Here is a 26,557-nt window from a genome sequence, read left to right as displayed (position 1 = left end):
TGGGAAGTTTCTTGGAGAGGCCACTGCCCAAGAGACTTCCTCCTGTGAACGCCTCAAGAGGGACAGCTGTATAACTAACCCCCAGGGCAGGAACCACACTGGTGTCCTCACTGTCAGCACTCCAGCCCCATGCAGGGCCTGACACACAGGACAGGCTCCATTTCTATCTGCAGGTTGAACAGGAAGCGCTCTCCCCGCCTCTGAGTGAGCAAGGTGCAAACCACAGCTCTGGCTCACCAGCTGGGACAGTCTTTGGCAAAGATCACCTTGCACTCCTCCCCACTCCAGCTACAACATCCCACCCACCCACCTACCCCTCGCCCTCACTTTTGTTTGAACCTCTTCTTATTGTGGTAAAATACACACAACATAAAACTCACTGTTTTAACCACTTTAAAATGTACGACTCAAAGGCATCTAATCAATTTGCGAAGTTGTGCAATAACCATCACCACTACCTCATTCCAGAACATTTGGCCCAGAGTTTTTTTTTCAGTATATTCACGCTTGAGTATTCTACTCGTGTGTTTCCTGAGAGCTGCCTCGGATCCTCACGGGATGAGGCACGGCTTCCATTAGGAAAAGGCCCGCAGAGAAGGGGTGGAGCATGGGCCCTCTCAAAGCTGCACCAGCCGAGAGCACGGGGCGGGCGGGGGGGGGGGGGGGGCAGCGGCTGAGGGCTTCTGGGGTGGCCCCCTCCAGCCACAGCCACATGGATCTCCCCAAGCTCTGGCAGCCGCAGGTCTCCTCCCATGGGCGCCCCAGGACCCACAGCTCCTGTGCGCAGGGCCTTCCATGGGCACCAGCGCTGCCGGGGCCACCACAGCCCGCGGGCTCTCCGTTTCCCTGGGTTACACACAAAAGTTTTGTCCCCTTGGCTCCACAGGCAGGCGCTGTGTCATACAAACTGACCAGAGCCAAGAAGAGGCCAGGAGCCCGCATCCTGGAGAGGCCTCGGGTCTGCTCCCAGCCGCCGATGCCCCCTGCCACGTGGGAGGGTGGGGGCTGCTCAGAGGAGACCCCCATCAAGGCCCACAGCAGATGCCTAAAGCTCTCCCTGCCAGCCACTGGAGGCTGTTCCCTTTCTTTGCCATTGTCTGCCTTTGGGGCATCTTTGCCCAACCCTGAGTGGAAACATCTGAGCAAGTCTGGCTTTGTCTCAAGGCTGGGATTGGAACACGGTGATTTCGGTCTTGCGCACAGCTCAGCGTTGCCATCTGGTCAGCGTATCTGCAGCTTTGCGGTGAGATCTTAGGCGGTCCCAGCTTTGCCTTCTCTTGCAGCACATGGCAACCCAGGCTGGCTCCCTGGAGGAGGCAGAGGGAGAAGAGAGGCAACAGGAGAGTGGCGATGGAGCTGACTCCAGGCCCTCAGCCCTGGAAGCCTTATTTTGCCTGTGACTCAACCATTATAGCTGCACCCCTGTCCTATCAGGAGTGCCTGTGAGACCTCAGGAAGTATGAAAAGGAACCCCCAGCCCACCGTACCCTTTGCCCCCCACGCCCAGACCAGGCCCAGCCATTCTAGGCTAAAGGTCCAGTGGGCCAGAGCAGCTGAACAATGTCCATCCCACTACCTGAGGCACTCAGGGAAAGCAATGGGTCACGCTGCAGCCAGCTGGCCCATGGCGGTGACACTGGGCTGTATCACCGGGCTTTCCAGCAGAGCTTCCATCCCAGGGCATGAGGGAGCCACTCAGGCTCCTGTCTTGAGCCAAGTACCAGCAGTTCCTGTCTGGGCTCGGGTGAGGGGAGAATGCTCAGCATGTTGGTTCCCTCTCCAGGCCTGGCAGGCGAGGAGTCCTTGGGGGGGCATGGGGGGGTCACTCGGCCCCACGCAGCCTCACCCAGAAGCAAGGCCAGGGGGTGGGAGGGTGGCTTGGGGAAGGTGGGAGCCAGTCCACTCACTCCTGGCAGGGAGAAGCACACGCCAAGTGTCCCCTGAGGAGACCGGCCAGCTTTACACAAGGCCCGGTGCCCGTGGCACGATGAGGTCTAAAGCACGAGGGCTGACAGGAGGCACTCTTACCACAAACGTTCATATGGCCATGCGCCAGCCCTTGGCGCTGAAATACAGGGGACGGGGGAACCAGGAAGATGACATCCAAGGACATCCACCAGCTTACTCTCCAAAACCTCCATGAGTCAGTGTCGTGGGAAAACATGAAAGGGGTGGGGAGTGTTCTCCAGTAAAATAGATCAGAGACGAACAACAGGCCATGTGTAAGGACATTCTATGTCCCCACAGTTAACAAGTCATGAGGTACTTTTGAAGGAAACTGCCCTTTTTTTAAAAGAGAAGAACACCAAAGTGTACGGAGATAAAATGTCATGATGTCTGCAACTTTCTTTTAATTGGTTATTAGGCCAGAAAGGAGGAGAGAGGGAGAAGGGAGAGAAGGGATGGGAGGAGGGGAGGGGAGGGGAGGGAAGGGGAGAGGAGGGGAAGAGGGGAGAAGGGGAGGGGAGGAGAGCAGAAGGGGAGGGGAGGAAGGGAGGGGAGGAGGGGAGGAGAGCCAAAGGGGAAGGGAAGGGGTGGGGAGGGGGAAGGGGAAGGGAGGGGAAGGGAAGGAGAGGGGGACCGGGAAGGGAGGGGAGGAGGAGGGGAGGAGGGGAGGAGGGGAGGAGGGGAGAAGGGGAGGGGAGGAGGGGAGGAGGAGGGGAGGGGGGAAGGGGGAAAGGAGAGGGGGAAATTTTTGTCTGAAATGTTGAATGTTTGAAAACTTTCATAACAAAACACAATTGGGGTTGGGGGAATGGAGGAAGCGGTCAGAAAGGAGCAAAGCAGGACCCTGGCCCCACACGGGTGCTTGGTAAAGTGGCTGTGGATGAGAGCAGAGCCTGCAGCCTTCTCTGGGGGGGCCTGGGCAAGGGGGGGCAGCCAGGGGCAAAGCAGGCCCATGCCCAACATTCTGCTACAATGGGTAAAATGTGAGCAGGGTTCTCAGGAAAACACATCTGGGGCAAAACCAAACTCTATCAGAGATGCTCACACTGATTTTACAGATTAGCAGTTTTCCTTCAGAATTACATGGGTGTGGGAGGGTTTAGGAGCTCGGCCCTGGAAGCAGAGAGCCCGGGAAACCAGCAAACCCTCAGATCTTCGCAGACATGGTCCCCAGAAGGTTAGGGCCAGTGCCGCCACGTCACACAAACACAAGAAGGGCAGGCCACCCCAAGTCTGGCCTGGACCAGAGCTGGAGCTTAGAGCCCCCTGGAGCCTCCTCGGGTGGGCCCAGGGCCCTGAGGACTCCACCCCATACAGGCCCATACTACCCCAGCCCAGGGTGGGAGGCTCAGCCCCTCCACTCAGGTCTGTGTCTTGGTTGCTTAGCACCCAGAGCAGTGACCTCATCAGCACAGAGGCAGCCAGCCCTGGTTCTGCAGAAGCCAGAATGGAAAGAGAGGAAGGGATCAGGACCAGCCAGTGGAAGGCGCCTGGAGGTATCCTATAGGTAGGAGGAAGCAGAGGCTCAGAGAGCAGGAAGGGCCCTCATCACCCACCCCTGTACCACTGGTGAAACCTGCAGGCATCATAGGGGTCAGAGAGACCTGGGTTGGAACCCCAAGTCCCTCTTCCTGGCTGTGTGCCCTGGGAAGGTCACCCAGCATCTCTGAGCCCCACTGCTGCTCTGCAAAATGGGCTTGCCCATGGCACCCGCTTCAGAGGCCATGGGAGCAGCCCATGAGCATACATTTAGAGCTGTCCTTCCCACTTTGAGCTTATTCCCTTAGTGTGTCAATGTCCTGTGGCCGCTATAACAAATGACCACAAACCAGGGCCTTACAATAACTGAATTTTATTCTCTCCCAGTTCTGGAGACTCAAGGGCCAAGATCAAGGTGATGCAGGACCACACTCCCTCTAGAGGGTCCAGAAGAGGAGCTTTCCTGCCTCTCCCAGCTCCTGGGGGCCCAGTGTTCCCAGGCCTGTGGTCCCGGTCCCTATAGCCTCTGCCTGTCTGCACACAGCCTCTAATATGTCTCTCCTTTCCTTAGAGGACACCTGTCATTGGATGGAGGGCCCACCCTAAATCCAGGCTGATCTGGCCTCAAAATCCTTATTGACATTTGCAAAGATCTTAATCCCAAATAAAGCCACCTTGTTTTTCCCCTTAAGATTTTTATTTTAAGTAATCTTTATACTCAGTGTGGGGCTTGAACTTGCAAGACCAAGAGTTGCATGCTCTACCAACTAAGTCGGTTAGGAGTCCCAATAGAACCACTTTTTGTGGGGCAGCCCAGGTGGCTCAGTGGTTTAGTGGTTTAGTGCTGCCTTCAGGCAAGGGTGTGATCCTGGAGACCCGGGATCAAGTCCCACGTTAGGCTCCCTGTATGGAGCCTGCTTCTCCCTCTGCCTGTCTCTCCCTGTGTGTGTGTGTGTGTGTGTGTGTGTGTGTGTGTGTGTGTCTCTCTCTCTCTCTCTATATATATATACATATATATATATATATCTTGTGAATAAATAAAATAAAATCTTTAAAAAAAAACACTTTTTGAGGTTCCAGATGGACATGAATTGGGGGGAGGGGGGCTGTTCAACCCACTACACTTAGAATTATGTGTGAGAGAAGCTATATCATCTCCAAATTTCATTTCTGGACAATAAAGGGTCTCTTAAAAATAACTGTTAGAAAAAGGGGTCTGAGGGATCCCTGGGTGGCGCAGCGGTTTGGCGCCTGCCTTTGGCCCAGGGCGCGATCCTGGAGACCCGGGATCGAATCCCATGTCGGGCTCCCGGTGCATGGAGCCTGCTTCTCCCTCTGCCTGTGTCTCTGCCTCTCTCTCTCTCTCTCTCTCTCTATCATTAATAAAAAAAAACTTAAAAAAAAAAAAAAAGAAAAAGGGGTCTGAGTGGGTCATGATCGGGTGGAAGTAAGGAGGGGGCAGAGCTGACCCAGATGGAGGTTTACTTCGGGGGCAGAGCTGACCCAGATGGAGGTTTACTTCGATCAAGAAACACGGGGACAGGGCAGCCCTGGTGGCTCAGCAGTTTAGCACCGCCTTCAGCCCAGGGCGTGGTCCTGGAGACCTGGGATCGGAATCGAGTCCCACGTCGGGCTCTCTGCATGGAGCCTGCTTCTCCCTCTGCCTCTCTCTCTCATTCTCTCTCTCTCTCATTCTCTCTCTCTCTCTGTGTCTCTCATGAATAAATAAATAAATTTTTTAAAAAAAGAAAACACGGGGACATTGTAGCCCTTTTGTGGGGAAAAAAGGCAGAATTACTCTCCATTAATAGTTCAAACTCTAAAAAGCCACCTTCAACAAAGCCAGGCAAGTTAGAGTACAGGAGGCACATTCCCATGGGGAGTGGGGCAGCTCCACCGCCAAGCAACATTTGTGAGGCTGCACCAAGAGCAGACCCAGCTACAAAGGGTCCAGCCCCACGACACCTCGAGGACCACGGAGATGGAGGCTACTACCTTCTCAATCCATCCAAAGGAAAAAGTGATTTTTGAAAAATGGATGGGTAGGGTAGCTCTGTGAACAAAGATGTTCTTAGTGGTACTGTTGAGAATCACAAAAGATCCAAAATACCTACGTGCTCAGCAGTGGGAAATGATTCGTCTGCCAAATGCCTGCCTGGTGCCGTAGGCCACGGGCAGTTACAGCAATGCAGGGAAGCGGTGCCGGGGTCTGCTAAGGAATCAAGATACCTGAGGAACAGGTTGAGAGAGCTGGGTCCACAGTGGCCACCACGATGAGACACACATAGAAAAAGCCACCTGGAAGGAACAGCGTGAACCCAAATGGAAGCTGTTTTAGGGAACAAAAATATATGTAAATAAAATCTGCCCGGGGACACCTGAGCTCATGTGAGCATCTACCTTCGGCTCAGGGCATGACCCCATGTCCTGGGATCGAGTCCCGCCTCGGGCTCCCCGCAGGATGCCTGCTTCTCCCTCTGCCTCTCTGTCTCTCATGAATAAATAAAATCTTAAAAAAAAAAAAAAAAAAAAAAAAAAAAGCCTGGAGAGAGGCCCTGTCAGCGAGGGAATGTGGCAGGGCAGGGTGGTAGTCAGCACCAAACACCCTGCAGAGGTGGCTCCTGCTAAAATCACACCTGTGGGAAGGCTCTCTTCCCAGAAAGCTCTGCAGAGACTCAAGCAGAAAGGCCACTTAGTTTAGTAGGAACACATGCAAATATGTGGCCAACCAGAGAAGTGTAGAAGGTAGGAGTGACACATCATTTCCCAGGGCAGGACCCTAGGCAGGCCTGGTGAGCCCAAGTGACAGGCTCCATCTTCCTTCCTGACCCAGGATCACCTTCCCTTCCAGCTCGGCCATGACAACAATACAGACACGCTCCCCAGACCCAGTCTCATCAGGGGACACTGACCAGCGGCTCACCATGCTACCCTCTCCTCTCCTAGCTCTTCAAGTGTGGTCCCTAAGACATCTGTCATCTATCTGACCCTCCCAAAAAGTCACCTTGTAAGGAGAGGGGACTGCGGCTCAGAGGACATCTGTCCCAAACATGGGGTGTGGACACGGCAGGGGCTGAGGACTTCGTGTCCAGGGCTCCTTACCCAAAGCTAATAAGAGCAAGGGGGTGGCGGCCAAGAGCAGGGCTTTGGGTTAATCCAGACATGAGTTTCAAGCCTCCACTCTGCGTGATGCTCTGGGCCTGTTTCCTCATCTGTGAAACAGGGACAGGGACATGGGGAGGATCATATGTGATGGCCGGCTTCCCTGGGCTGAGCTGGAGACAAGCATCTCAAGCCGCCTCTGGCTCAAAGGCTCTGCAGCTTGTGGGCTGTGGAGGAGGAGCAGCGCACGCAGTGGCCGCCTGAAGCCCATGGAGCTGTGTGCCCCTGGCTCCGCCCTGTCCTGTAGCCCTTTGCTGTATTCACAGGCAATAGGAAGACAAACCCCCAGCAGCAGTAGGCAAGTTGCTTCTCCCCCCAGCGCCCAGCTGACCTGCTATAGCACCATTAGCAACACAGAGCAGCGTGGGTGCCCACAGGCCAGACCAGGGCTCCTAAGCAGCAGGGCGCTGGGCCTATACCCTCCTGGGGCAGCTTCTTGGCCCCTCACTGTGCCCAGGAGAGCAGCCCCACCCTGCAGTCCGGCTGTACCCCACCATCCCCCACTCCGCACTTTGGGGCAAACCAGGATACCAAGACCAAGCTGCAGCCCCAGGATTAGAGGCAGCTGACCCACCAGGGCCTCATTCGAGGGGGCTCCCAGTCAAGCTGTCATGGTGGCTGGCCGCCAGCACCTGCCAGGCTGAGAGCTTCAATGACATCACCCTGGACCAGTAGGCTGCTAAGTGGAAACAGACAGTGGCTCATCCTGGCCAGGACCCCTCTCAGGAGGCACCTCTCCAACAGCCCACCACCAGGTAAGCCCAAGGTGACCGGAGGTGCCAGGAGAGCTGCCCTGTCATGGTCCCCACTCCCCGGAGCCATAACAGCCATCTGCTTCTGCCACAAGACCAGGTGGCACCACACACACTTTGCTCACTGGTGTCTCCCAGGCCCCACACCGTGCTGAGCACACAGCTGGCACTCAGGAAACACCATCGACCAGATCAATGAAAAGCCACCAGGCTGTTCCTGAGGAGTGGGTGGGAGTCAGTGGTCCCCTCCCCAGGGCCACCTTGTCTTCCTGGTAGTGTTTCTGCTATGTCCTGTGGACTCCCAGCAGAACCAGAGACCACGTATCAGATGATTCCAGTCTCATGGAGTGTTCAGAGGTGGCGAATCCACAGAGATAAAAATCAGATGAGGGGTTGTTCATGGCTGGGGGAGGGGGTCACAGCCAAGGGTAGGGGGCTTCTTTTGGGAGGGACATAGGTGGCTGTGTGAGGCTGTAACTGCACTAAAGCCATTGAATTGCATACTTTAAATGGGCAAAGTAAGTGTGAATGGTGCACAAATTATATCCCAATAAAGCTGTGTCAACCATAACAACAAAAGAGCCAGAAGCAGATAAGCCAGAGGCTAAGGGCAGCACCCGGGAACACAGCTCTGAGGACCAGCCATCTGCAGAAGCCAGCAGGTGGGGGGCCAGGGCTGTCTGCCTGATGCCCCCAACCCCACCCTAGTCTAAATGGGGCCTTCCCTGTTGTCAGCAGAGACCTACAGACACCAGGAGGGTGCTACCACTACCCTGACTGCAGCTGTCAGAGCAGCACCTGGCGGGATACCAGAGGTCCTTACCAGAACCTCAGACTAATGGCAGAGCAGGCGCACATGTAACAGGGGAGCCACGGCACAGAGGGGCTGGGCCAGCTCCCGGAGCACACACAGCCAACAGGCGGCCAGGCCACCTACGGCACTGCCAAAGGCTACAGGTTTGCTCGGTGTTCTCTGAGGCTGTCAGAGCATCATTTTTAGGAAATTAAAAGCATGGCTGTGATACAAATGTAAAATGAATACTTAGCAACAACCTATTAGTTCATTAACACAGCTACCAATAACAGAGTAAATAAAGCCTATTCACAGAGCAGTCGGAGAATCTGAAATTCACCTGCTGGGTCATATGTGAAACAGGTCAATGTCCCACAGGCAACAGAACCATAACCTTTGGGGTTACCTTTTCTGCCAGATACAAATCTTCAAATTAGCATCACCTCACAAATCTGAATCCTTAATTGATAATAAACAGCGAAGTCAAACACCACTTCTCTGGAGAAGTAAATTCCTTACGTGGGTCTGCTACACAGTGCCCCAGGATGACTTAGGAAAGATCTTGTTTTCCCGGATTTTCAAGCTCTAAAAAGTTTCTCTTGACATCAATGACAGAAATCAAAGACGACACAAACACATGGAAAGACGTTCCATACTCCACATTGGAAGAACTAATATTGTTAAAATGTCCATACTACCCAAAGCAAACTATAGATCCAATGTAATCCTTATCAAAATTCCAATGGCATTTTTCACAGAGATACAACATACAATCCTAAAATTTGTATGGAACCACCAAAAGACCACAAAGAGCCAAAGCAATCTCGAGGCATCACACTCCCTGACATCACACTACGTTTCAAAACTACCGTAATCAAAATTGGCATCAAAACAAACACAGAGATGGATGGAACAGAACAGAGAGCCCAGAAATAACCCACGCATACAGTCAATTACTCTATGACAAAGGAGCCAAGAAAAGGGAATCTTTTCAATAAATGGTTGTGGGAAAACTGGTCAGCCACGTGCAAAAGGATGGAACTGGATGCCTGTCTTACACAATACACAAAAATTAACTCAAAGGGGATTGAAGACCTGAGTCCATAACATTCCCAGAAGAAAATACAGAGGGTCAGCTCCTTGGCATCGGTCTTGGCAATGATTTACCAGATCTGACAGCAAAAGCAAAGGCAACAAAAGCAAAATAAGCAAGTGGGACCACATCAAACTAAGAAGCTTCTGCACACCAAAGGAGATCTCAACAAAGGCAACGTGCTGAAGGCGAGATACGTGCAAACCATGTATCTGATAAGGGGCTAACACCCCAAACAGATGATGAGCTTAGTCAGTGCTACAGAAAAATAGTCCAATTAAAAATGGGCAAAAGACATGAACAGACATTTTTCCAAAGAGGATATCCAGATGACCCAGACACATGAAAAGATGCTCCACATCGCCCATCATCGGGGAAACGCAGATCAAAACCATGATGAGATACCACCCCATACCTGTCAGAACGGCCAAAATCAACAGCACAAGAAACAAAAGGTGTTGGCAAGGACATGGAGAAGGCGGAACCCTCTTGCACTGTTGGTGGGGATGCAAACTGGTGCAGCCACTCTGGAAAACAGTGTGGAGGTTCCTCAAAAAATTTAAAATGGATCTACAATTACTGTGATACAGAAATTCCACTTCTGGGTATTTAGCCAAAGGAAATGAAATAATCACTATCTTAAAAAGATATGTGCACTCCTGTAATTACAATGCAATCTTATTTACAGTATTTATATAGTTTATAATCATTTATAAGACAAACACAACCTAAGTGTCCATCAAAAGACAGGTAGATATAGAAAATGTACCACATACATACAATGAAATATTAATTCAGCCATAAGAAAAGGAAATCCTACCATTTATGACAACACAGGTAGAACTTAAGGGCATTATATTCTAAGTGAAATAAGTCAGACAGAAAAAGACAAATACCGTCTGATCTCACACGTGAAATGTAAAAAAAAAAAAAAGAAAAAGAAAAAGAAAACCACAAAACACAAACTCATAGATACAGAAAAGAGAATGCATAGTTGCCAGAGGCAGGGGGTGGGAACGGGTGAAAGGTGGGGGCAAAGGTGGCCAAAAGGTACAAACTTAAGAAATCAACAATGATATTCTTTCTTAATGAGAAAAACAGTACGAATGAAGCTACAAACACCCGAGTCCAGAAATGTGCCCCATCCCCAGCCTCCAGCTCCCTGCCAGCAGAGGCCACTGAGCTCTGCTCCTCTCACCTCTGAGCAGCACGTGCCCACACAGTAAGAGCTGACTGGGTGCTGAGCTGCCACCCAGCTGAGGCTCTGGAAGGGGAGATGTGGCCACAGGAAGGCAGGGGGTACAATACTCCAACTGTCAGGGTGATCAGTGGCGTTAAAAGGAAGGCCAAGGTGGAAGATACAGGTGCTGATAGAGGACAGCAGCCCTTCTGGACAGATTGCCTCAGAAAGGCTTCTCTGAGGAGGTGAGGTTTGAGAAGGCAAAGATAGAAGCTGCTGGGGGCCTGAGGGGGGGCAGTGAGCTTGGCACAGGGGTGGGATGGCAAGGAGGCTAAAGCCCCCAGAGCCCAGAGCATTACACAGGTGAGAGGGGGCCCGAGGGATGGCCAAAGGCCAGACACGTAAGACATCCTAGGCATGGTCAGCAGCTGAGCTTTATCCTGAGCACAGTGGTGACTGTGTGGAGCTCTCAGCAGCAAAAGGCATGACCTCGTTGGTGCTTTTCAAAGGTCTCTGACTGCCGGGGGCCAGTGGGGGGCAACAGTGGCCCCAGGGAGCTGGCGAGGGCAGACAGGCTCGGATGCAGGCTGCCAGGTGCCAAGAGAGCAGCTAACAGCATGTTTTCAAGTAGAGCTGGGTGGGCTCCTGCCAGTGCATGCAGGAGGCGAAGGAGAGAGGAACAGAGCACTTCCCTTCACTTGCTTTCTGGGAAGAGGGCAGGCCAAACTCTCACTGAGGAACACAGTGCAGGAAAAATACTTTTTAAAGTAAAGATATTAATTGGATGGTAAGAAATAAGGAGGCTGCAGTCGGGGGGGGGGGGGGGCGGAGGACAACCCACAGAGGTGTGAGCTACATCTGAAAGCTCCTAACTGGAAGTTTGTGGTAAAGCCATGTGGACCTGAGGTTCACTGGCCTAATGCAAGGCTGAGACCCCAGCCCAGGCCCCCTCATCGAGGGCTGGTGGGTGGTGCTCCTCTGCACACAGCAGGGCTGGGGTGGAGGTATGGCTGTCACTGGAAACAGGGACCACAGCCAGTTCTGCAGCCTCATGCACAAACTCAGGTCAACGTGGGCCTGGGTCTGCAGGGGCCAGGGCTCAGAAGGACCAAATGCAAACCTGCCCTGCTGGATGCACCTGCCTCCCGGACCTCAAACTGCCTCCACAATTATGTATCAATGATAAGCAGGTCTCAGTACAAGTGCAAAAGGGAACAAAACCCGATGAGTGAGACATAGGAGAGGAAACAGAATGGAGGACATGTATGTCCATCCATCTGTCCTTCCATCCTGGAGGTGAAACAAGAGGGCATGTCTGTGGAGATGGTGCCTAAGAACTTCAGAGCTGATGGAACCACCAGGAAATTTTCCAGAAAAGCCCAAGGGGCCCCAAGTAGGAATAATAAAAACGAGTGCACACCTGGCCACGCCTTAGTGAAATTGAGGGAAGCTCTGGGCAGCAGCCAGAGAGACAGGCTGCCTTCCTGGGAGGAGTGCTGTCAGCCGGCTCCTGGAGCAGGGGAGGGAAAACAGAAGCCATGACAGGCCATCTTCAACGCCCCGAAAGGAAATACCCAGCTAAAACGCTTTCCAAGAATGAGAACAAAATAAAGACATTTCAGAGCAATAAAAACTGAGAAAGTTCCACACCATCAGCCCTATCTCTCCAGGAAATCCTAAGAGTAAATCCCAGGCAGATTCCTGTGTGTATCCAGATACAAGCGCCTAGAGGGAGAAGGTGGGCACAGAAAGTGGGTTAAAAAAAAAAAAGTGCACAAACCTATACATTGGGTGTGTGACAATAAGAAAGTCTGGTACGTTAATGCAAGCAGGCAGTGTTAGCAGACTTGTAACCCACGGAGCTGAAGAGACCTGTGCCGCTGGCACTGACTGACTCTGCATCTTCGTGAGTATGCTGAGTAGCATCCTCTCAAAATTCATGTCCACCCAAGGACCCGAGAATGTGACCTTACTGGGACATCAGGTCTTTGCACATGTAATTAAACATCAAGATGAGATGACCCTGGGTGAAGGTGGGCTCTGCACCCAGTGACTAGTGTCCTCATGAGACAAGGAGACACAGAGACATGGGCCCATGGTGGCAGAGACAGAGGTGGGGCCTCCGGCCACCAGGTGGGAAAGCAGCAGCAGAGGGAGACAGAGAGGGAGAGGGCAGGTGGCAGGTGTGCCGGGGTTCCTGGGTAGCAGCTTGAGCCAGGGAGGCGAGGGTGTGTGGCTGCCCTAGACCACTCAGGAGAAGCTCTGAAGCACTAGGCCCTCTAACACCCTCATCAGGTCCAAACATCACTTGGTCCCCCAACTTGGATCAGGTGGAAACCCTGCCAGGTGTTGGGAGCAGAAGGCTCTGGAAGCTGCTCACAGATGTCTGCAGAGGCACACCATGCTGTGCCTTGCCATAGGGGCTGACCTGAAGCTCTTGGGACAACAGGGGGCCCTACACTGGGAAACTCCAGGCCTCAGCAATTTCAGGGCCTCAGGCCTGTAACTTCATTTCTGGAATCTCGGTTTCTCCCTCCCAGGCCACCGTATCAGGAGGGACAGGGAATGTTCTCCAGCTGTGCAGCCCCAGCAAGGGGGGCCAATGGCCATGTGCCCAGGACTCTCCTGGCTTTAGCACGGAAGGGCTCACGTCCCCAGACACTCCCCAGGCCTGGGCACTGCAGCTGGACTTAGGGATGGCCATGCCCAGGCACTGCATCAGCCTGCAGCCTGAGACAGCCTCTCCCGGGGAGGTCGCCAGGCCAGAATGCCTGCTTCAAGGAGACCTCCCCTTCCTTCCCCCTCCCGGCCCCAGTTTGCAATAACACAGGGATATCCCCAAGGCTCTGCGAACAGCTGGGCCCATTCTGCTCAGCTATCAGCTTCTGATGAGTCAGCCCTGCCGGGCCTCCCACAGACGCCACGTCCCCACCTCCCGCCCTCTACCAGGCAGCTCTGCACCTCCTGAGGGCCCCCCGACCCTGAGGCAGCTGCCCCGGCTCAGGCCCTGACGTCTGCAGGAGACTGGGAGAGCTCCAGAGTCTGAAAGGCAGGAAAGCAGGCTGGGTCCAGGCCCGCAGCCACACCCGCTGCCCACACAGCTCGTCCATCCCCTCTGGGCTGTCCAGGGCTCTTCCTGGGAGTAAAGTCTTCTGCAAGCACCACCATATGAGACAGGCTGAGCTGGGCCTCTTCCCATGTCCCCTTCCCACCCCTGAGGCCCCTCCAGGAAACCCTCTGGGCCAAAGCCAGCCCAAGCTCAGCGGAAGTCACCAGAAACTCAGAGCAGGTCACGCAGCTGGCTGGAGCAACCAGCTCTCTGTTTCCCACAGCCTAAGGCTCACCCACCACCTTCTCCCACATCTGGGCACAGAGGAAGGAGAGGACAGGGTCATGCCAGACCCCAGAAAAGGAGAGGCCCAGCGGCGACCTCCTTGGGTGTGTGGGCCTGCCCTCACAGGACCCCACAGCGACTCTGCAGAGTCAAGGCGGCCCCTCGCGGGGTGAGGCCGACAGTGCACAGAGGGGGCACCGGGAAGAAAGAAGGAAGGGGGACATAAAGGGTGCTCTTCTCTCCCTCACCCCTAGCAGGGGTGACCCCACATTCATTGCCAGCAGAGGATGTCCCTAAAGTGACAGGGTGCAAACAGCAGAGTCACAGAGGCTCTCCAGGCATGTTTTGCCTACAAGCTGGTTGTGCCATCATGGAGGCTCTGTAGAGTAGCTCTCTCCAAGAGAACGTGCTTTCCAAACACATGAAAACCTGCGGGTGTGCAACACAGAGAGATGACAGAGCACATTCAAGTTTATTGTTCTGTGTCCACCACCCTAAAGCTCGCTCCTACAGGCTGCTAGGATTTATTTCAATATCATCTATTACACGACCCTGCTGCCAAATCATTCAAATTTACATTTGAATCTTTCGAGGGGCCTGACAGCCCTTTCTCCGCAGACCGCAGTGTTTCTAGTTCAGACAGCACACTCTTGACATACACCGGGAGCCCCCAAGGACTCAGGACAGTTTCTGCTCCAAGGAGGGGATTTACAGTCCTGGGCTCACTTGTTTGGAGTTTGTTGTTCGTGTTTGTTCTGCTTAAATGTGTAAATGTCCCAGCGCAAATATTCCCTGGGATGCCATCCTCAGGCTCCATGTCTCTTTCCTGTGACAAACAGGCTCCAGGTAAAATTCAAATATGCTGTCCCTGCACACAAGCCTTCTCAATGGCTATCTCAATCTTATTTCATTTAGTTTCAAAATATAAATTTACCCAGTTAACCTAAAAGCACCATCCAAACATTCTTCCCACAAGTACAATTTTCCAAAGCACAATTAGACAATTTGAAAATTAGATCTTGCATGACCTCTGAGCCCCTAGAGTTAAATCTGGTCTATCTCCTCCTAGCCTCCCTGGGGACATGCAGCAGTGTGTTCAACTCTTTTCTTTCAATCGTGACAATTCCTGAAAGCTCCGAAAGAGCAAGTGCTTGGTGCTCCCGTTGTCAAATAGCATGATTTAAAAATCTCCAACTTATATAAAATGCAGCCAAAATTTAGACTCATTTCCAGAAAAGTTCTATATCATTACAGGGTGTTCTCTGATGGCCAAACATTTCTGAACTTGGAGACCTGATGGCACATGGTGCACACTGCGCGCTCAAACACTTTTCCTACAATTATGCAAGCACCTCTGAAACGAATGGTCACTCAGCTATTCTAACTGAAATTGTCGCTCAGCCTTTCTATGTGAAAACATTTGTACATTTTGAAAACCATACCTGCTAGTCTACTGAAAGCTGGTTTCAATACAATTAGAGGAGTTCTGTGTGAGCCACAAAGTCCCTAGGAATGATGATGGATTCCTTAACTTGGTCAAAATATTGTATTTTTAATCACAGGGCTGTGATCCTCCAATACTGGTCTTCTTGTAATCAATCACTCATCTTCAAAAGCAACAAATTTTCAATGCAGGTAGGTTTTTTTCCCCCTGAATTTATGGGTCTATTGGCAGTGTTTCATGTTTGACAGAATAAACTTCTAGCTGCTTTAGCTAGACTCCATCAGCTGGGTGAAAAACATCAACAGTTTTAAAATTACTTTAACTGATTTCCTACTTGAAACTCCTAGGATGCTCACCTAAACACTCGACGGCTCACAGAGCTCTTCTGACTATCCTAGCATAAGAAAGCCTGGAGTGAGACGCGGGCACAGTTAGCTAATTTAGAAGAATGCGTGGTCCATCTGCATGAAGGACAGGCCCCACGGAGTCCTGGGGAAGGGCACCCCTGTAGCCGCCCCCGTGCCAGTGACTCTGGGGTATGGCTGGCCTTGCCCCTGGTCCCCACATCCTCGGTGCTGTCACTGCTGCTCCATATTGGACATCAACGTCAATGCCTGTTTTATACAAATAAACGTTCACCATCCACTCTCTTGACAGAAAGAAAACCCAATACTTTCATTAAGCATGACTCTCAGCTTTCTCTGCTTGTTGCCGCTTAAAGGGTTTCTTGCAAAATTTTTCAAGCATTACCAAACAATAAAAAAATAGTTGTGGGTTTGCACCATTCAACAAATGACACAAGCACAGTAGTAGCTGAGCCTCTCCTACATTTACTCCACGGCCGGACCACTTGCCTTCGTTCTCCACACACAGCTCGTGTTTTCTGAGCCTGTGGTTTCCCGCTGAGCCTGCCAGCGGCTGCCTGGGTCTGGTGACATCCGGAGCAACAGCAGCCACCAGGCATCAGCCCGGCTCACTTGGGTGTGGCCCGGAAAGGTAGAGCTATGTATTCTGCTTGGGCAGAATACATCAACTTCACAGGGAGGCAGAAGTGGCAGGGGGCTGGGGTACACAGTGACTCGAGGGCAGGGGCCAATGGCCTAGAAGTGCAGGGCTAGGTCAGAGAGCAGAAGGTCTTGGAGAACTGTTGTTTACAGACCCCCAGCCCCACGAGTGACAGCCTGTGGGCACACTGGTGTGAATACAGTGTGAGGGTCAGCTAGCCTCTCTGCTCACCACTGTGCTCAGACAAGGCGCACACAAACAGAGCAGCATGGCAGTGGGACTGGAGGCTCTACATCAGCCCAATGACCTTGGGTCTCCCTCACCAAGGCCACATAGCTTCTGCTTCTGCTGAGTGTACAACCATCAGCAACAGAGACCGAACAGGAGGCCTGGATGAGGTGCCCTCTTCCAGCAACCTTATGATGAGATGAGTATATAAGAACCCATCAGACCATCCTTCCTTTAAAAAAAAAAAAAAAAAGATTTATTTACTCATGAGAGACAGAGAGAGAGAGAGAGAGAGAGAGAGAGAGGCAGAGACACAGGCAGAGGGAGAAGCAGGCTCCATACAGGGAGCCTGACGCAGGACTCGATCCTGGGTCTCCAGGGTCATGCCCTGGGCCAAAGGCAGGTGCCAAACTGCTGAGCCACCCGGGGATTCCCCAGATCTTCCTTCCTAAAGGCGATTTGCCTTCCCATAATGATCAGTGTTCCAGCATGGCTTTGCCTTCCCTGTCCACACGGCCTTTGCCAACCATGCTTGCCAAGGGCTCACAGAGTATCTCATCTGCCAACACAAGATCCCAAGTGATGCTACCTCAGGCCGAAGGATCCCCATTACAGTGAAGGTGACAAAGGGACTGTCCCTTTTCCACCGGTCCCATCTTGCACCTTGCCACCCAAAACCTACCAGCCTGATAGAATAGGAAAAGGCTCCTCAATGGCTTAGCTAATAACTTGGTTTGACAATGACCTCTTTGGAGTTAGGATGCTGTCCTTTGAGATGCAGTGCACCACAGCCCAAAAGTGGAGACAGCCCAAACATCTAGCGGATAAACAGATGTGGTCCATCCAATGGAGTCGGATTCATCCTTACAAAGTCATGAAGTGCTGATACGCACTGCAGTGTGGATGGACCTCAAGGACGTTATACTCAGTGAAAGAAGCCAGCACAAAAGACCACACTTTGTGTGCCTGTGCACAGACAACTCCAGCATGGGATGGGCGTAGCCACTGAGTAGATGGCCAGTCAGAGCTAGAAGCAGTGGTTGCACAGCATGTGAACATGCTTAAATGCCACTCCATGCTCACCTAAAAATGTCTTTGTGTTATGTGGACTTCATTTGATTAAAAACATACATTAGATACAAGAGAAAAGGAAAACATTCTGTAGGTTTTGAACCACTGTCCTTCAAGATACAATATGTATCTTGTAGCAATGCCCCTCAGTAAACACTCTAACCCATAAGTGGAGCCACAGGCCCAGGAACAAAGTGTGGAAGTCAGAGTGATCCAGGGCCACCCAGAGGATTCATGACGAGCCCATAACTTCACATTCCATAGGACCAGAGGTCCCAGTCCCCAGGGATGGAAGTTAATGAGGGCCTCACTGAACCCAGTGCTACAACCCAATACCTGGTCTCTCAGGCTCCCAGCAGACCAGTACTCAGAGAAAGGCCTCATCTCTCCTCTCTCCAGAAGAGCCAGGGAGGTGTAGCCATGGGCCCCAGGGACCCAGGTAAAAGACAATCACAGCAGCCAGGGCCCAACAAGGGCAGACTCAGCAGAAATGCTGAGCCCAGAGAACGGAGTCTGTAGTCCCTCTACCCCAACCCCAGCAGCTCCCTCCACGGCAACCCACCCAGCGGCAGCACTGACACAAGTGGGCAGCCAGGTGGCAAGGTGCACATGGAGGTATCTGCTGCCAAGGGGCTGCAGCTGGGCCCACCAGCTTTCCAGAATTAGGAGGAGTGTTGGTATTTGTTGTGGGAAGCCATCATGCTGAAGAGAAGACAAGACAGGATAGACTTAATGAGGGGCTTCAGGGGCTCTGTAGGGCATGAGGGGTGCAGTGCACAGCCAGGCTGGAGCCCTATCCACATGCCTGTGGCCGAGCACTCACAGTCCCATAAAAGACCCCTGCTTCCTGCGTGTCTTAGCCCTGGGATCTCTCTGGTGTGGGGGTTGCTCTGTCCACAGTGCAGAGAATGGAAAGCCCCCCAAATGACCCTAAAATGGGAAAGGATGAGCATAGCTACATACCCCAGTGCTTTGAGCACCCTTAGTGGGACAATGCAGAGAGTGCCCAGCAGGCTGATCTTCACCCACTTCCTGTTCCCACCCCACTGCACAAATGACTCACATCCAAATCTTCGTCTCGGAGTCTGCTGCGTTGGGGAGCCTATCTATGACAAGGTAAGGATCCCGCAGGCTGACCTGTCCACACGGCCTTTGCCAACCATGGAAGCTGTCAGATGTATAAAAAAGGAGAAGGAAAAGCTTGAATGGTTTGCCCTGCTCATTTCCCAGAATTAAGCACTTGAAGAGGTGGCGATCCCAACCACAGCACATTTGCCTCAGGTGCTGAGAAAAGAGGCTTTACCGTGGACCCTCCCAGCAAACCCAGAGCCACATCATCAAGCACAGACCCCACTCCTTGGAAAGGGCTGAACCATTGCCCTCGGTGCTGCGGCCACTCTGCCCACCCAGGGCCAGGTCTCCGGCACCTTCTCTTACCCAGAGCCTTGCAGAAACCTCACACCTGGTGGTATGTCCTCTGCACACCCTCCACACCCCTGCAGTCTGCCAGAGCTACGTCCTGGTGCTCTAATCCCATCTAAATTTCTTCAGTGCTCGCCAGGGGGGCACCAGGCCACAGCACAAGCACTGAAACACTGCCTCACCCACCTGTGAATGCTGATGGTGGCTTTCTATAGTTCCCCTTCTCCTTCCCAAAACAGAAAGCACGCAGAGCCTAAGCTGTTAACCCCAGGCCCTCACTCCAGCCTAGCCCTCCACCCACCTTTGTCAACCTGTGCTATGCGTGCACCTGCCCCTGTCCTCCCCGGAGGCCCTGCTCCCTGCACCTGTCTGGCTCACCCGCTCTGAGCCCTGGCACTGGCCATACTCCGTCCTACCATGGCCACAAACTGCCTCATCTGCCTGGGAGGCTGTGTGACCCTGGCTCTTCACCTCACTAACTTCTACTCACCTGTCAGAATCTGACTCAAACTCTACTTCCTCCAGGAAGCCCCCTCGGGCCCCCAAGCCAAGTTCTGGCCCCGTTACTTTTTCCTACGGTACTGGGCACCTGCCATTTGGCACCTGTCACCTGGGTGACTATACTCAGGTTACTTGGCTAAACCTCTCTTCTCCTCTACACGTGTGGCCAGCTTCTCTAGGGTGAGGACAGGCTGGGGTTTGAGTTCCCAGCACCGAGCAAGGTGCAGCCCAGCACATGAACCCAGAGGCCATGTGCTCAGGGAATGAGCGGATGGAATGCCAACCTGGCCGGGCTCTGGGCCCCTCTGCCAGCGCCCCCACCCGGTCGTAGCATGCAGCACACACGAGAAGTGAGGGCTTCCTTGTGACTCGGGACTCTCAGGAATGCTTTGGCAGCACAAAGAATTCTGCTCAAAACCCCAACTGGACTTCTTATCTGAAAGAATTGCACAAAACCCTGGAACTCTTCTTAATCCTGTCCACTAACACGCAAACCAGTAAAGCTGGGGGCCTCAGGGGTGAACTCACTGATCCCTAATCTGTAGCAGATGCTGGGCAGGGCGTGAGCAGGCTCTCCTGAAACACATGGACTGTTGACGCTCGTGGTGAAATTCTTCAGGAGCATATCTGGGCTCCCTGACCCTTCAGGCCATAGCCAGAGGGCTGGAGACAGCCATCTCTTCTCTGACTGGTCAGGAGCCTTGGCTGGGGCCCATGTATCCTCTTGATTCTCAGCCTTGAGAGTCTGGACTCCAGGAGCATCGCTGACACAGCCAGGCAGAGACACCTGCATCAGCCTTTTGAGAAAATCCATCTTCTCCAGCACCTTTCACCCATTTTCCCAGCACCCATTTTCCCAACTCTGAGGGTTTGTATAGAATTGTATGTACACAAGTTAGCAATGACCTGTCCTCCAGCTCGATCATCGGGAGTGGACTGACCGCCATAGAGGAAGTCAGGGCATCTGAGCGGCTAAGCGGGTTCAGATCACAGCTCCCCACTCTGCCCCTCTATGGCCCACAGTCGCTATATCGCGGACTCCCCAACTCCTTGAACTCTTATTTCATGGACTCAACATTTATACTAGGCACTCAGTATTTGTGAATGACTTTGCTGTGTACCTGCTGTGTGCCAGGCTCTGGAGTCCCTGATCAGGGGGCCATGTTTCTGGCCACAGAAGGAGCTTGTGTTTAGCTCAGGTTATAATGAAGCCCCTTCTTCATCCATGGAGGGAACACAGACCCAGGAAACAAGTACGCAAACAAGGAAAGAGATGAGAAGCATCATGGAGCCATCTGCAGGGAGCAAAGCCACTCCCCAACAACAGGCCAAAGAGGCAACCACTAGTTCTGCAGAGCTTGTCAGAGGAGGCAATGAGACACAAATGCTCTCCTGGAAGATTCTTCCAAGTCTCACCTGCGATGGAGCCAAAGAGCCCAGCCTTCTGATACACACAGGACAGGCAGTGTGCTGCATGCAGAAACACAGTAATGAGACAGACATCCTCGTGCTTCAGGTTGTGATCCTGGGTATGCTTGCTGAATGCCCCCCTGCAACTGCCCCAGCCAGATCCTGGACTAGGTGCTCTTAACCTATTCTCTCAGGGGATTCCTGCCAACAACCCAACAGGGTAGGCACCACCATTGCCCCAATTTTATAAAGGGGAGGGTGAATAACTCATCCAGGATCCCAGGTAGTGGAGTCCGAATGTGGATGCAGGCCGACTGATCCTAGAACTACTCTCTCAGGACCACTCCCATGGGAGAGAAGAACCCAGACCAGAGCAGAGCCCCATCCTCCGCAACACCAGCTAATGGAGCCCAAAACTCCTTGGGGAAGAGCTGACATTTATTCTCAGGTCCCTGCTGGCTGTCTCCTCTAAATGGCAACTGTCACCACGTCTAAGCTGACTTCATAGTGTCCTCCCCATGTTTTCACGCTAAAGTTCAGACTCAGCCATATGCAATTTTCCTTGCCTCCTCGACATCATGAGGGAGAGAACCACTCCTTCCCAGTGGTTTCAGGCATCGGTATCTACGAGGAGCAGACCCCAGCCGTCACAGCTGAGATGCTGGAGCCCTGCGGAGGAAACCCAGTCATCCACAGTGAGGAACTGATTCCCGCCTCTACCATGCACCACAGCCTTCGTATCCCTCATCTCCAATAACCGCCCCTCCCCCCGGAACTGTGCAAGGAGGGGGCATCACCCGCTTCCATCGGGGACGCAGGCTCCAAGAGTGGATGTGACCTTAGACAGCAGAGTTTGGATATGAACCCAGGTTGGTGAAAGAGAGGCTGCGGTGTTGTCACCGTACTGCCTCCTCACCTCTTCACCACGGGATGTTCTCTTCGCAGCTTATTTCCCTCAGAGAGGGCCACACTGGGATCGAGTGGGCTCCCGGCGGGCAGAGTTCAGACCTGTTTTTACAGCAGGACTCTCGTGTGTGTCTTTACCTCCCCCCCCCACACCGTGTGTACCACCCCCGAGCCCAGGACACCAGCGCCCCCCAATCACACTGGTAGAGTCCTACTGCTGTGTCTAGCAACGCAGAAACCAAACGACGCCTGCAACAACAGGCCCGGGATGGACTTGACTAATACCTGGCAGCTAATCTTCGTCCTCACTTCCAGCTTAGGACCCACCAGACAAGATCGAGCATGCGCCCCCAGCCCATCGCACGGGATGAGGCCTCCCGTGAGCCCACCTGCAGCCCCCGCGGGGCACGTCGGGGCCTTCCCTTCTTTCCACCATCCACGTGTTTTCCCGATCCTCTGCCCGCCTGAGTCTCTGCCAAAAAATACAAGCAAGGCCACGCGGGGTCTTGCTGCAGCCACGCACGGAGAAGTAGGCTTCGCCTTTCTCACGTGGCCGGCCGCTCCGCCTTCTCACCCAGGCCGCGGGCGGTGGGGTCTGACGCTCCTTCTGGCTCGGCGGCCACGGGCCCGCGCACGGCGGCAGGGGGACTCCCGGCCGGGAGATGACGCTGGACGCTCCCCAGGCGGCCTCAAGTCCTGCTCATTTGACCACAAAATCGGCACAAAATGCAGGTGCGGAGGCCGGAGCCTGGGCGGGGACGGGCGGCGGGCCACGCGGGCCTCCAGGGCCCCCCCCCCCCGCCTCACCCGGCCGCGTCCGCGGGGACTTTCCCCGCCTCCCTTGCAGCGGCGTGCCACCACGTGACCCGGCCCCGCCAATAGGAGGTCAAGGCAGGCGCCAGGGAGCACTTCCGGGTCGAGGGGTTGACGGCCCGGGCGCCGCCATGCTGTCCCCGCGCGGCCGGGGTTGGGGGCGGGGGGCGCCCTGGGGTGCGACGCGTGGCTAAGCCGGGCGGGCCGCGCGGGGCAGGCCTCGGCGCATCCAGGTGACGAAGGAGGGCGAGAGATCGGGGGAGCTGCTGTGTGCGCTGCTGGCGGGGCCGAGCCGGGGTGGCCTTGCCGGAGGTCAGCGTGTCCGCGCGTCAGACCTCGCAGAGGCCTCGCCCGCAGGAAGGCGTCCGCCCGCGTCCTTGGAGACGAGAGTCGGCCGTGCCGGTGGCCACAGCACGTGCACGGCCCCTGGAGGGCGCTGGCGGCCCGGAGCGGAGGCCTAGGCCTGGGCTCCCTGCAGCGGCCACGTGCGCGGCGCCCTGGTGCACGTGCCCCGTCTGGCCTTCAGGAGGAGGCGGCTCCGAGGTCCCGCCAGGGCCGGGGCGTGGCAGCTCCCAGCGCCCCCAGGGATGGCCTAGAGCGTGGGGAGGCCCTGGATGGGGTGCCTGGGGCGTGCTCGTTGGCAGTGGCTCCCCGTGGGGAGTGAGCCTCAACCCGGCCGGGGAGTCGCTTTGGGACTGGCACGCCCTCCCCTTCCCCCTCCTTCCCCCCTCCCCCTCCCCCTCCTCCTCTCCTCCCCCTCCTCCCCCCCTCCTCCCCCCCTCCCCCCCTGTGCACCGCGAGATGGAGCAGGGGGCTCTCTGTGGCCCCTCCCGGCCCCGGAGCCTTATGACGTCATGAGCCCGTGGCTATCATCCCGCATAAACTCTCCAGCCCACAGGACCATGAACTGAGAAGTCAGTTCCAGAACCGAGTGTGTGGGAATGTGTCGCTCACACCCACCATATACCAGCCCAGCTTTGGTGCGAAGCTGAAGTCACCCCAGCCCCAGCCTTCCGTGGAAAATCCACATCTGAAGGCCTCTCCTGAGCATCTGGTTCTCATTAGGCCCTGGGCCCTGGGACTGAGTAGACTTTAATAAAGTCTCAGGCCAGGGAGTGTATTCCTGAAGCAGTGATATGTCTGAGCTTTGAAGGAGCGGAAGCCCTGGGCCAGCCCCTGATGTGGCGAGTGCCAGAGCCACAGAACCGCCTCGGAACCGCTGGCCCCTGACACAGAAGAGCAGCTGGGCCGAGGCCAGGAACTGCAACCAGCCAGCCTAGCTGCACGTGGTTCTGGGGCCTCTTCCAGCGTTTAGGACCCCAAGCATATGTCCTGACCTTCCCAAGCCTCCTTCCTCGTGTGTCCAGCAGAGGCCTATCTGTCTACATAATTTTCACCAATGCCATCTGTCCCCAAGGCCCTCTCTGACCCGAAACTCTTGGATGGGGGTTTCCCCCTGGCCTCCTCGGTGGCAGCGTCAAGCCCAGCCCGGTGCTGGGAGCATGGAAGTGCCAGGCAGCTCAGGGCCTCGGCCAGGGCAGGGTGGGAATGGAGGATCATGCCCAGCTTCCTTGCCTCCCACGTGGGACATTCTGAGACATGCTCAGCGTTGTCATTCAAAGTCCCCTGTGGCCCGTGGCCCAGTTTTTCATAGCGGTGCCCTTCTTGATCATTTTCCCCACTTCCCTGTCGATGCATCCTGGGCTCACCCCCAGATAAGCCACTAGCTCTCAAAGCCAGGTCTCCAAGACTGCTTTCTGAGGGGACCCTCCCTGCTTGACACAGTCCTGCTGGATGTGGCAGGCTTTCTAACAAGCCAGGTCGTGAATTCACCAAGCTGGATAAGCCAAGAGGCAAAATTGAAGTTACTAGGTAGGCAGGTTTGTAACCAATTAAAATGGAGTCCTTGAGGGCGCCTGGGGGTCTCAGCCGGTGAAGCCTCTGCCTTCAGCTCAGGTCATGAGCCCAGGACCCAAGTAGGGCTCCCTGCCTAGCGGGTAGTCTACTTCCTCTCCCTCTGCCCCTCTCCCAGCTCATGCGCTCGCTCGCTTGCTCGCTGTCTATCAAATAATCTCTTGAGGTCATTTATTTTCATTGCTGTGATTTGTTGATATATACACACCACAATTTATCCATTTTCCTATTGAGGGACAGTTAGGGCGTTTCTTGGTTTGGGCCATCTCAGACGGCATTGTTGTGAGCATGTTTGTACCCATCTCTTGGGGCACGTGTTTCCACCTCCTGAGAAGAGCCCCCTGTGGACATGTTCAGCTTTAATGGAACCATTGCTGTAGGGCCGCCCACCTCTCCCAGCAGGGCTCACAGCACCTGGGGCCCCAGGTACCATTGCCAGGTTGATCCTACCTATGGGTACAGGTACCCCCCCACCCCCACCTCATAGAGCCCTGGGATGCCATCCTGCCACCTGACACTTACTCCCATCCGGTGAGGTACACAGAACCAAGTCTTTCTCCCCATTTGACAGAGAAGCTGAGCAGCTTTGCCTGACCCTCAGCAGCTGGGAAGTGGGACATTTGCCATCGTCCCACCCTGACTAGGCGCATCTCTGGAAGGAAGTGTGTGTCCCTGGCCTCTATCCGGGTGAACCCAAGGTCAGGCCCTCGGGGGGAGGCCGGGGCCTGCTGGTCCTCGTCATGCAGCACTTTGGGGGGTGAGCCCTGCTTTCTCCTTGAGCTCAGGATCAGGCCCCGGGCTGCCCCGAGCTCATGAGGTCCCTGGGGAGGGAGACAGGAAGCTCCAGGGGCTGCCTATGACTCACTGGTATGTAAAATGAACTTGATTTAAATTTCGGGATGCCAGCCTCCACCTCCAGCATACAGAGGATGAAATTGCCTGCGGATTGAGGGCTCCTGTGCGTGGGCACCTTCCCCGCTGGACCAGCCCCACCCAGGCCTCCTCTGTCACATCCCCTCATGCGGCCCGGGTGAGTCAGACGTCAGGCAGTAGCACCAAGCCCACTGACCTTTGCCGGCCCTCTTCCCCACTATGGAGCATGTTTCCCTTTCACAAGGGGTGAGGAAAAGCCCTAGAAGTCCTAGGGCTCCAGCCCTAAAAGGTATATGCAACCCCACAGTGCTCAGGGCCCCGTGCTGAGCTCCGAGGAAGCACAGCCATTGCAGCAGAAAGCTTACGGTTAAGTTGAAAAGATACCCAAAGACCATTATTTTCTTTCAGTCCCATCTCCGTGGTCAAGGACAACAGCACAAACTTCCACAAGATGGATGCTGAGAACCACAAGATCCCAAGAGGGTTAGCACGTGCTGGGCAAGAACTTCCCACTGTGGGTCACCCCAGACACGATGGTCTGGGTTAGAAGGACACAGATGACGAAACCCCAGGGTCCCGATGAAAAGTTCAAGTTCAAGAGACTGCAGAGGGAAGCCTTGGCCATCTCCAGATTTTCCAGAGCAAAAGGCGGGCAGGGAGCATCAGGACCAGAACCCCAGAGTCTAGGTTCCAGAAGGAGGAACCTCCTGATGAGCTGTAACCCTACAAGGCAGCCAGGCAGGGAAGCAGGGTAGAGGTGGGAGAAATGAGGGTCACCTCCCTCTCTTCTTTGCTCGGTCTCCTGCCAACACCTCCCACCAGCCAAGCTCCTAGAGTTCAGCTTCCCAGGCCATGGAGCAGGACGAGGAAGGCAGGATGGATCTGAGGGCCTCAAGTAGAGCATCCAGTTCCCAGGTGACCACCTCCTCGCGGAGGACAAGTTTAGGGTGGCCCCCAATTTCCCACCTCCTAGAACTGATGCCTTCAATAAGCCCCTCCCCAAGTGTGGGCAGGACCTGCAAGGGGCTTTTAACCGAGAGAAAGTAGCAAAGCGGAGTGTGTGCCCCTCCTGTGGCAGGTTATGCATGACTGTCCTGTGTCTCTGGCCAAAGCCCCTGTGTCTGGCCGGTTTTACTGAAGCAAGTGCTGTGTTGGGAGGCAGCGAATTGCAGGTAGCCTGTGCCTGGCATCAGCGAGGTGCTGAGACCGGCCCCCCGCCAACGGCCTGCA

The 26,557-nt window shown here is 54.4% G+C and overlaps 1 protein-coding gene and 1 long non-coding RNA gene across 6 annotated transcripts; both read right to left on the bottom strand.

Annotated features, from left to right (window-relative positions):
• Positions 1–328: 328 nt before the first annotated feature.
• Positions 329–25,555, bottom strand: LOC125755689 (translation initiation factor IF-2-like). Its single transcript, XM_049113792.1, has 4 exons — positions 25,524–25,555; positions 22,302–23,060; positions 22,117–22,199; positions 329–1,307 (listed from the first exon to the last, which is right to left on the bottom strand). Exons 1-4 carry the CDS (start codon positions 25,553–25,555, stop codon positions 1,252–1,254), a joined length of 930 nt encoding a protein of 309 aa, XP_048969749.1. The 3' UTR covers positions 329–1,251.
• On the bottom strand, positions 14,208–20,883 carry LOC112677127 (uncharacterized). 5 transcript variants are annotated; one of them, XR_004818416.2, is made up of 6 exons: positions 20,828–20,883; positions 20,533–20,706; positions 19,940–20,175; positions 18,552–18,656; positions 18,051–18,190; positions 14,208–16,649 (listed from the first exon to the last, which is right to left on the bottom strand). It is a non-coding gene; the product is annotated as an uncharacterized LOC112677127 (long non-coding RNA). The 5 variants fall into 5 exon arrangements; XR_004818414.2 differs by having other exon boundaries at positions 19,940–20,208; positions 20,533–20,628; XR_007413077.1 differs by having other exon boundaries at positions 19,940–20,208; positions 20,533–20,625.
• Positions 25,556–26,557: the final 1,002 nt, after the last annotated feature.

The sequence above is a fragment of the Canis lupus genome, chromosome 9 (assembly GCF_003254725.2).
Source record: "Canis lupus dingo isolate Sandy chromosome 9, ASM325472v2, whole genome shotgun sequence".
Taxonomy (NCBI): domain Eukaryota; kingdom Metazoa; phylum Chordata; class Mammalia; order Carnivora; family Canidae; genus Canis; species Canis lupus.
The sequence above is the reverse complement of the archived record's forward strand: the minus strand, read 5'-3'. Positions and strand labels throughout refer to the sequence as shown.